At 37.5% G+C, this 11,724-nt stretch overlaps 1 protein-coding gene across 4 annotated transcripts in view; it reads right to left on the reverse strand.

The window, feature by feature from the left end:
- Positions 1–2,498: 2,498 nt before the first annotated feature.
- Positions 2,499–11,724, reverse strand: part of FAM133A (family with sequence similarity 133 member A) — a 45,051-nt gene continuing 35,825 nt past the window's right edge. For 3 of the 4 annotated variants that reach the window (XM_023202927.2, XM_023202929.2, XM_023202928.2), the window contains one exon: positions 2,508–5,465. In XM_023202927.2, the coding sequence (XP_023058695.1) occupies positions 4,616–5,362 (747 nt within the window). In that variant the 5' untranslated portion in view covers positions 5,363–5,465 and the 3' untranslated portion in view covers positions 2,508–4,615. Of the gene's footprint in view, positions 5,466–11,724 lie in introns of all 4 variants that reach the window. The other variant, XM_023202930.1, reaches the window with a different exon arrangement.

Genomic DNA, 11,724 nt, shown 5'->3' on the forward strand with positions numbered 1-11,724 from the left:
TATAAATGCTCTTAATACATGCTAAATAATGGATGAACACTGAAAATATACCAAGTGAAAGAAGTGTCACAAAATACCATAATTATATAATTCAATTTTTATGAAATGTCCACAACAGGGAAATATAGAGAGTCAGAAAGTACGTCAGTTGTTGCTTAAGGCTTGAGAGAATGGGTGGGGTAGGAGTAGGGAAGATAAAGGTACAAAGTTTCTTTATGAGATGATTTACATGTTCTAATATTGTGGTTATATGGAATTCTTGTTTAGGTCCAGAAATATATGTCCATAAAGCAGGAGCAGTGACTGTTTAATCACCCTAGCATGTCTTTTATAAAGTCTGATTATGTCTCCATATATTTGTAAATACACTAAAATCCATTGAATTGTATACTTTAAAGAGGTGAATTTTATGGTATATGAATGATATCTCAATTCAGCTGCTGTAAAACGTAAGGCAAGGAGCTTACACACAACATCTAGTACGCTACATTCATTCAGAGTTTTCTTTCTCCCAAGTCTTGATCAACTAATTCAATTTAATGAAAATTAGGAGACACCCATCATATGCAAAACGCCATGTATTATCATTGTTAGAGATAAAAGATGAAGCAGGAGCTACTTTTAAAAAAGTTAAAATGCAGCATAGGAGGTGGTGATATCATAATAATGAAATCATCATTATTATGTCGTATGTGATAATGATGATAATTGGAGGTGGAGCATGAAAAAAACACATTTATTGAGCATTTACTATGTGCCAGGAATGTTTAAATATTTTCAATGCTATTTTATCTTATTTTCATAACAATCCTAGATATAGGTACTGATGTGGTTTAGATGTCTGTCCCCTCCAAATCTCATATTGAAAAGTGATTCCCAATATTGGAGGTAGGGCCTAGTGGGAGGTGATTGGATCATGGGGGTTGATCCTTCATGAATGGTTTAGTACCATCTCCTATGTGACAAATGAATTCTCACTCAGTTAGTTCACAAGAGATCTGGTTGTTTAAAAGTCTGGGACCTCTCCCCATGCCCTTGTTGCCTGTCTCACCATGTAAGGTGCCTACTACTGCTTCACCGTCAAACATGAGTGTAAGCTTCCTGAGGCCTTCACCAGAAGCTGAGCAGATGTTGGTGCCATGCTGTACAGCCTGTAGAACCGTGAATCAATTAAACCTCTTTTCTTTACAAATTACCCAGCCTCGGGTATTTCTTTATAGCAATGCAAAAATGGTTTAATACAGATACCATTTTCTCTGATTTTGTATATGAAGAAATTGTGTCATGGAGGTGGTGAAATAACTTATTTTGGGTCACATGTCAAGAAATGGCAGAATGAAAATGTCAACCTTGTGCTGAGCTGAGAGCTGAGGCTCATAACACGTAGAGACCATAAGTCTACAAAATACATAATATAAAGCAAATTAAACTTAAGTGGCATGAAGAGTCAAGAAAAAGTGCTAGAGCCATATGATGAAAGAACACACTTTGTTTGCAGCTCAGGCAGGAATGAGAACGTCAGTTCAACATTAAATTACATAGGTGATTTTGAATGGTTGTCTATATTTTCATGAGACATGACGTAGTTACAAACCTACATCTCAGATTAAATAGGTCTTTTTTGTAAAATAAATAGGGCCAAACAGAAATGACTACAGAAATGTCACAATGTCAAATGAATCTTTTCTTCAAAATAAATGTATAATTATCAAGAGAGTTGTCACAAGATAAAAAACAAGAACTCTAAATTTTATTGTTTCCTTATCTCCAATCTAAATCTTCACCTGAAGCCTGAGATGTTTCAAATTCCTTTTGTGATCAAAATTAAATTGTGAATCTAGAGTGTATCGATTTTTCCCATCTCCCATCTTCTTCCTTATTTACTTTCTCACTGCTGCCCTTTCCATAGCCAAAGCGAGTTGAATGTCACAGCTAAAGCTATACTCCTTACCAATCACATAAGGCAGATCACTAATAACCACTTTAGTGCTTTTCAAATAGGGACAAAATCATGTTGCTCTTAATTTAGAAGCACATATTAAATGTTCAACTAAATCTATTCAGTCTATTATCCTCCATATTTCTATAGCACTTGTCTCTGCCATAAGTTCTATAATTAATACAAAAAATACCATTCCTCTTCTTCATCAAGTCCTCATAAGTACTTTTAAAATTTCCTTCTCAAACACTTTACTGGAACTTTTTTACTGCAATCAACAGAATAATGTAGTTTTATTTCCTAGGCAGCATTTCTGATAAGCATGAAATATGGTAGACCACTGTCTCCCTCAATCATTACACAAAAACCAATGCAAATAAAACGAGTATTTCCTTCTACTATGGCATAAATATCACTTCTGAGTCAATCTGTAGACTACAGAAGAATGTGATACAAGAATGTGAGATATTTTACGTAAATAATGAAATAGACGTTCTAGAGTTCTGTGTTATTGGTCAGATTAGGTTAGGTGATTCTGCAGTAATAAAAAGACTCCAAATCTCAGTGGTTTCACACATAACAGTTTATTTCTTACATTTAAAAAATGTACTGCAAGTCCATCAGAACTCCAGTCAGGTCCCTTCTAAATAGCGACCTAAGGATCCAGGTTGCATCCGTCTTGCAAGTATGCCATTTGGAACATCTTGCATTCAGGTCACCATGACAGGCAAAAGAAAACTGGAGGGTCATGCAGAACTTTTTACAGTCCAAAATAGAAATAGAAAATCACTTCTGTTTACAATCCCTCTGCTTGAAGTAGTCAAATGGTTTTGCCTAACTACAAGAGGTTTGGAAGTGAATGGTAGCAGATAGATATACAATGAGCTGTAAATGCTTTTGCCATATTCTACAAATAATATAAGCTTATAAAATGCATTTTAATGAACAATTCTCAAAAACTCTATATGGATACAAAATATTCCATAAATGTAATAGTTTTTATCAGCATAAACATATATTTTTAGGAAAAAGCTAAAGTTATGAAGCTCCAAGGTGATCTAACATGGCATCACTATATGTTCCAAGAACCCTAATGAGAGATTCCAGTATTTCCAATGCAAAAAATTTGGCAAGCCAACATGTTATTTATGTAGCAGATGTTTTTTATCCTTATAATTTTACTTGTGATTGAAGGTAGCTGAGATAAAATCTGCTATTTAAAAACAATAGCTATTGAGCCTTTCATCATGCCAAAACACTTTGTACCTATGACATTACAATTAGCACATCCTCCATCACAGGTGGTTTTTGAGACACAAATTTATAATTTATGTTACTCTGATATATAAAAATGTAAAGTAAAAATATTTTTCCACTTATTTTTACACTAGTGGTAAAAGTGAATCAGCAACAGATACAAGGCACCAAATTGTAGTAAAATATGGACACAGGAAGATCAATGATGTCATTATCACCTACATTTAACTTCTATATAAATTCAATATTAATGCTTAAGACAACAATCTTTTCAACAACAATCTTACTAAGATTTTGGCAGTAGTTTCATGTAACACACGGCGTACTAGAGGTCTGGCACTCAACTTGCGTACAGTAACCAGCTTCAATATGAAGGCATTACATATTTTTTAAAAAAAAAACCTTTTCACATGCTAAATATTTTGGCAAGGGTGCAATTAAATACCGTAATGAAATTAATATAGCAAAATTAAGAAACCACAAACTTGAAACTTATATCCTAAGCATAAATCATATCTTAAAAAAGGATCACCAGTTATGTAGAATATGGTCAGATAATTAAAACTTAACAGTATAAAACATGCAAAAAAATTTTCAGAATATTTCTTAATCAAAAAACATCAGGGTCTGTTTAGAATGATTCCCATACAAAATGGGTATAAAGTTATTTCAAATCATGTAATATTGTAATACTAAATATTATTCAGTACTGTATAGTAAACAGTACTGAAGAAGAGGTAAATTTCATAGATATGGGGGCTTACTTATGCTGTAAACTTCTGTCCTTCTTGTTCACTTGAAGCAGCATACAACACCCCAGAATTTCATAAAGTAAGAAAAGGATAGCTGCTGCTCTGGCAAAAATAGGATGTGTAAGAGTCAAAGGCACACTATTCAGCTAGCCACAGTGATTAGCAAACACTTGCCCTTCCCACCCCACATGCTCTTTCCCCATGTAAACAAAGATTCATTAAAGAAAAAAGTAAAATGAACTAAACTTATCTACAAAAGCAAGGAATTTGAGACATCAATATTAAGTCCTTGCATCAAAAACACCAACTACAATTGTCTGGAAATTACGTTTATATTTCACTTATGATGATATTTCAAAGATGTATTCAAATTAAATACATTTAACCTTAGATACACTTTTTTTTGTCAAAGTTATTCATTATCTAACACATTTTACTTTAATTTCAAACATTTTATTCACTGGTATGACAACAGAATTTTAGCTCTCAGAGGAATTAACCATTGGAAGGAAGGACAAGCAAACAAAGAAAAATGTATATTTAAGTTGCCAGCAGCCATTATGCCCCTTTCTGGCACAGTGGGATTTGATAGGCAACTCAAAGTCCAGAAATAATTCTACTAACACAGGGAAACTCGGCAAACTCACTCTTGCTTTTTTTCTTGATGTTATCTTGACTTGTGACTTGACCCAGACTTCTTTTTCTTCTTCTTACTACGTTTCTTGTGCTGTTTCTTCTTCTTCTTCTTCTTTACTTTTTCCTTTGCTTGTTCTCGCTCTTCACACCTTCTCTTCTTTTTTGCTTGCACATCTTCTTCATAATCTGATTCAGATGAGGACTCAGATGATAAAGGTTTATCATCAGGATAACTTTTCTTTCTCTTCTTGCTGAGGCTTCTTATATCCTTTTCTTTCTCTGTTTCATCCTTTGACTTCTTTTTCTTTTTTACAGACTCCTTGCTCTCCGATTCTGATTCATACGTAGAGCTTTGGGATGATTTGTATGAACGGTTCTTCTTTTTCTTTCTTTTTTTTCCTTGTTTCTTTTCCTCATCCTCAGAATCTGAAGAACTGCTTGAAGAATCAGAGCTTGATGAAGATGAAGACCGACAAGATTTCTTCTTTTTCTTTCTCTTTCTTTCTCTTTTTTTAGATGAGCTCTCATTTCCACTTAATAATTTCTCTCTGCTTTTTTCAAGTTCTTTCTTCCAATTTTCATTCATTTTTTCTTCAAATTCAGCTAATGCTTTTGAGCCTGTTTTTTTATTTTCTAATTGTTTCTTTACTTCTTCCCAGGTGGGCCTTGGTCGATTTAGATAATCTTGGATTGTTGGGCCCACAGATTGAGTTGGGCCTCTCCATCTGGCCATTGCGATAGGATTCATATAGGCTACCCGATTATCCCGCTTCCCCATGGTGCCTGATGTTTCCAAGGGCAGACTCTCAGTTGCCAAAGAGAACAAAGATAGATACTCTCCTTAAATTCTTTATCTAGAGAAATATCAAGCAAGCTCCATTCTGTAAGAGAAGCAGATGGAATGATTACAAATCAACTTTAATATAAAGACAAAAGAAACATATAAGCTTAATTGTTCACTGCCTATCACATAGTACAGTAGAAATTTCCAAAATCTTATACCATGGGAACAAACAATATACACATTTAAAAATTTTACATATTACAGACACTGTGGTATAAACATAATATAAACTAAAAGTGTTTCATGTACCTCATGCAAGATTCTGAGAGACCCCTAAAATATTTAATAGCCATTTTCTCCAACATTGTATGATACTTACCTTTTTCCTTTATTTCATTCCTGCTTTATATAATATATAGAGAGAAATTTATATAACTAAAATCTGTACCACACAGACCTTCGCCAATTCAGGAAAGTGCAACACAACCCTCTCCACTCCTTTTGACAGAAGTCCAGGAGTCATAATTGAAAAATCCTTCTCCCTCAACTGTCAAATCCAGTACATTACTAAATCCAGATATTTAAACCTCCACAATAGGCCTCATATCCATTCACTTGTCTCCAAATATACTGTCAACTTAGTCCAGGCCATTATCATCTCTCACTTGGGCTATTAATCTCTAGTACCTAGCTAGCGTTTATTCTCCATCAAGGACTGCTTAGTGTTTGCAATGGATTATCTCATTCAATCTCAAGGCCAAACCTATGAAGTTGGTCCTATCATTGTCTCTGTTTCACAGATAGATAAACCGAGGTTTAGAGAATTTGAGTAAAACTCAAAATTTGAACATGAAGTAACATGGCTAATAAATGACATATCCAGGATTTAACCAAAGGCAGCCTAATTCCCAACTCTGCACAAATAAGGCAACACCAAATTGTCTCCTTACATCAACCTCTTAATAGCATTTTTCCACCCTTACTCCCTTTTATTCTAGTCCCACACTGTAAACAGACGGATCTTAAAAAACTCCAGTGGCTTTACATTTTAATGAAAATCAAATCCAATCTCCCATAAGGTCCTACATGATGTGCCCTACTTCTGTCTCTTACTTTTGTCTTGTTTCACTCACTCTTTTTCTCAATTCTTTTCATTTGGTTCCTGAAACATGCTGAATTATAGGCTTAGCCAGCATGGCCAATTCCACCTCATCCTTTAGGTTTCAGCTTAAATGTCAATTCCTCAGAAAGTCAACTATTAGGTTAAACTATGTAAAACTATTTTATGGGACACAAACAGTTTAAAGAGCAACAACTTTTAATGGCTTAACCTTATACTAAAGTGGTTTGCCTCTCTGTCTACCGCTCATCCTCATTTTTCTGTATGACAGTTCATTGTTTCTTTTATTCAAAACATTTATGAAATTGGTAATTATTTTATTTCTGATTATTCTGTTATATGTGTAACGACTGCTAAAGGTCATGTGTGGCCTATCTTATTCACCATGGTGTTCCCATTACATGACATAGAATCTGGTCCATATTAAGCACTCAATAAATATTTTCTCAATAATAAACAAACAAATAAATGCATGGATGGATGGATGGGTAACTCTGGGTGTGAGGAAGATTCAGGGGGAGTGTCCTGGAGGTGGTGATGTCTGTTTAGGGTCTTAAAAAATGAACAGGCATTTACCCAGAAAATGAGGAAATTAAGGACAATCTTGGCAGAAGAAACATGAGAAAAGAGCAGCAGATATTTAGTGTTGATGGAACCTAAAGATCAAGAGGGCAGGGGGAAGGAGGTAAGTTTGCAGAGATAAAAAGAAGCCTAAATATGGAGGCCCTCTTAGGTCATTTGAAAATCTTGGATTTTGTCCTATAGTTGATAGGGAGCCAATAAAGTATTTTATATAGAAGAGAAAGATGATCAGACATATCACAGATTTTTCTATCAGTCTCCATCTTAAATCTGATCCTTTAAGTCAACCTAGCATACCAACCCATCATAAGCTCAATGCTATAGACATTTCAGTGACTCTTGGTGATAGTTTCCAACATCTTATTTTCTGTGTTCTTGATCTTACGCTCCTTCCTCTTTAGTTATAGGCAGCCCTTTTAGGTCTTTCTGTAATTTTCATTTTTACTCTCAAATATCATCATGTCTCTGATTTGACCATCTGAAACTCTTAAATACTTCAGTTCATATTCAACTGGCAGCTTCTTTCTGGTATTGACACAATAGAATAATCCATTCTAATTTCAGTTCCTTGAGACCTAGTCTTGACATCAGCTAGAAAGATAGGCAAAGGCCATTTAACAAAGGCTTTGGGTGGTATGCTAAGGAGGTTGGAATCTCTCCTGTGGGATTTACAGTGAAGCTAATGGGGAGACATTATTTTAAGCAGAAGAATGATACGGTCATATTTGAGTGTTTAAGGACAATTATTTACAGAGTAAAAGATGGACTGAAGTCAGGTTAAGACAGAAGGCAACGAGATCACTTAAGTTTTCATGTAGACAAGAAATAAAAGAGTCTGAACTCAAACAGCGACACTGTGAATGATAATACTGAGAAATATATGAGACATGTTGAGAAGATTCTATTGAAATTAGTGACAAATTGGATACAAAGGATGAAAAAGAGAAAGGAATATGGGGTAAGGCTCTGGCTCGACACATTAGACCAAAGGCAATGACAATGACTATGTAATAGAGAAAATGGCACAGACTTCAAGAAATGGTTCTAGTTTCCATTTTGGACTCCTGAAGTTTGAAGTGTCTATGAGATTTATGAACAATTACGCATGTAAGAAAGAGGATGTAGGGGGCGGAGCAAGATGGCCGAATAGGAACAGCTCCAGTCTCCAACTCCCAGCGCGAGAGACACAGAAGACCGGTGATTTCTGCATTTTCAACTGAGGTACTGGGGTCATCTCATTAGGGAGTGCTGGACAATCGGTGCTGGTCAGCTGCTGCAGCCCAACCAGCGAGAGCTGAAGCAGGGCGAGGCATTGCCTCACCTGGGAAGCGGAAGGGGGAAGGGAATCCCTTTTCCTAGCCAGGGGAACTGAGACACACAACACCTGGAAAATTGAGTAACTCCCACCCCAATACTGCGCTGTAAGCAAACGGGCACACCAGGAGAATATACCCCACACCTGGCCGGGAGGGTCCCACGCCCACGGAGCCTCCCTCCTTGCTAACACAGCAGTCTGCCGCGATCTAACCGCAAGGCAGCAGCGAGGCTGGGGGAGGGGCGCCCGCCATTGCTGAGGCTTAAGTAGGTAAACAAAGCTGCTGGGAAGCTCGAACTGGGTGGAGCTCACAGCAGCTCAAGGAAACCTGCCTGTCTCTGTAGACTCCGCCTCTGGGGACAGGGCACAGCTAAAAAATAACAGGGGAAGCAGCAGAGGCCTGTGCAGACGCGAACGACTCTGACAGCTTTGAAGAGAGCAGTGGATCTCCCAACACGGAGGTTGAGACCTGAGAACAGACAGACTGCCTGCTCAAGTGGGTCCCTGACCCCTGAGTAGCCTAACTGGGAGACATCCCCCATTAGGGGCAGTCTGACAACCCACACCTCACAGGGTGGAGTACACCCCTGAGAGGAAGCTTCCAAAGTAAGAATCAGACAGGTAAACTCGCTGTTCAGCAATATTGTATCTTCTGCAACCTCTGCTGCTGATACCCAGGCAAACAGGGTCTGGAGTGGACCTCAAGCAATCTCCAACAGACCTACAGCTGAAGGTCCTGACTATTAGAAGGAAAACTGTCAAACAGGAAGAACACCTATACCAAAACCCCATCAGTACATCACCATCATCAAAGACCAGAGGCAGATAAAATCACAAAGATGGGGAAGAAGCAGGGCAGAAAAGCTGGAAATTCAAAAAATAAGAGGGCATCTCCCCCTGCAAAGGAGCACACCTCATTGCCAGCAACGGATCAAAGCTGGTCAGAGAATGACTTTGACGAAATGAGAGAAGAAGGCTTCAGTCCATCAAACCTCTCAGAGCTAAAGGAGGAATTACGTACCCAGCGCAAAGAAACTAAAAATCTTGAAAAAAGAGTGGAAGAATTGACAGCTAGACTAATTAATGCAGAGAAGGTCATAAACGAAATGACAGAGATGAAAACCATGACACGAGAAATACGTGACAAATGCACAAGCTTCAGTAACCAACTCGATCAACTGGAAGAAAGAGTATCAGCGATTGAGGATCAAATGAATGAAATGAAGCGAGAAGAGAAACCAAAAGAAAAAAGAAGAAAAAGAAATGAACAAAGCCTGCAAGAAGTATGGGATTATGTAAAAAGACCAAATCTATGTCTGATTGGGGTGCCTGAAAGTGAGAGGGAGAATGGAAACAAGTTGGAAAACACTCTTCAGGATATCATCCAGGAGAACTTCCCCAACCTAGTAGGGCAGGCCAACATTCAAATTCAGGAAATACAGAGAACGCCACAAAGATACTCCTCCAGAAGAGCAACTCCAAGACACATAATTGCCAGATTCACCAAAGTTGAAATGAAGGAAAAAATCTTAAGGGCAGCCAGAGAGAAAGGTCGGGTTACCCACAAAGGGAAGCCCATCAGACTGACAGCAGATCTCTCGGCAGTAACTCTACAAGCCAGAAGAGAGTGGGGGCCAATATTCAACGTTCTTAAAGAAAAGAATTTTAAACCCAGAATTTCATATCCAGCCAAACTAAGTTTCATAAGTGAAGGAGAAATAAAATCCTTTACAGATAAGCAAATGCTTAGAGATTTTGTCACCACCAGGCCTGCCTTACAAGAGACCCTGAAGGAAGCCCTAAACATGGAAAGGAACAACCGGTACCAGCCATTGCAAAAACATGCCAAAATGTAAAGACCATCGAGCCTAGGAAGAAACTGCATCAACTAATGAGCAAAATAACCAGTTAATATCATCATGGCAGGATCAAGTTCTCACATAACAATATTAACCTTAAATGTTAATGGACTAAATGCTCCAATTAAAAGACACAGACTGGAAAACTGGATAAAGAGTCAAGACCCATCAGTCTGCTGTATTCAGGAGACCCATCTCACATACAGAGACATACATAGGCTCAAAATAAAGGGATGGAGGAAGATCTACCAAGCAAATGGAGAACAAAAAAAAGCAGGGGTTGCAATCCTAGTCTCTGATAAAACAGACTTTAAACCATCAAAGATCAAAAGAGACAAAGAAGGCCATTACATAATGGTAAAGGGATCAATTCAACAGGAAGAGCTAACTATCCTAAATATATATGCACCCGACACAGGAGCACCCAGATTCATAAAGCAAGTCCTTAGAGACTTACAAAGTGACTTAGACTCCCATACGATAATAATGGGAGACTTCAACACTCCACTGTCAACATTAGACAGATCAACGAGACAGAAAGTTAACAAGGATATCCAGGAATTGAACTCATCTCTGCACCAAGCGGACCTAATAGACATCCATAGAACTCTCCACCCCAAGTCAACAGAATATACATTCTTCTCAGCACCACATCGCACTTATTCCAAAATTGACCACATAATGGGAAGTAAAGCACTCCTCAGCAAATGTAAAAGAACAGAAATTACAACAAACTGTCTCTCAGACCACAGTGCAATCAAACTAGAACTCAAGACTAAGAAACTCAATCAAAACCGCTCAACTACATGGAAACTGAACAACCTGCTCCTGAATGACTACTGGGTACATAACGAAATGAAAGCAGAAATAAAGATGTTCTTTGAAACCAATGAGAACAAAGATACAACATACCAGAATCTCTGGGACACATTTAAAGCAGTGTGTGGAGGGAAATTTATAGCACTAAATGCCCATAAGAGAAAGCAGGAAAGATCTAAAATTGACACTCTAACATCACAATTAAAAGAACTAGAGAGGCAAGAGCAAACACACGCAAAAGCTAGCAGAAGGCAAGAAATAACTAAGATCAGAGCAGAACTGAAGGAGATAGAGACACAAAACACCCTCCAAAAAATCAATGAATCCAGGAGTTGGTTTTTTGAAAAGATCAACAAAATTGACAGACCGCTAGCAAGACTAATAAAGAAGAAAAGAGAGAGGAATCAAATAGACGCAATAAAAAATGATAAAGGGGATGTCACCACCGACCCCACAGAAATACAAACTACCATCAGAGAATACTATAAACACCTCTACGCAAATCAACTAGAAAATCTAGAAGAAATGGATAATTTCCTGGACACTTACACTCTCCCAAGACTAAACCAGGAAGAAGCTGAATCCCTGAAGAGACCAATAGCAGGCTCCGAAATTGAGGCAACAATTAATAGCCTACCCACCAAAAAAAAGTCCAGGACCA

Source organism: Piliocolobus tephrosceles, chromosome 12, assembly GCF_002776525.5.
Source record: "Piliocolobus tephrosceles isolate RC106 chromosome 12, ASM277652v3, whole genome shotgun sequence".
Classification (NCBI taxonomy): domain Eukaryota; kingdom Metazoa; phylum Chordata; class Mammalia; order Primates; family Cercopithecidae; genus Piliocolobus; species Piliocolobus tephrosceles.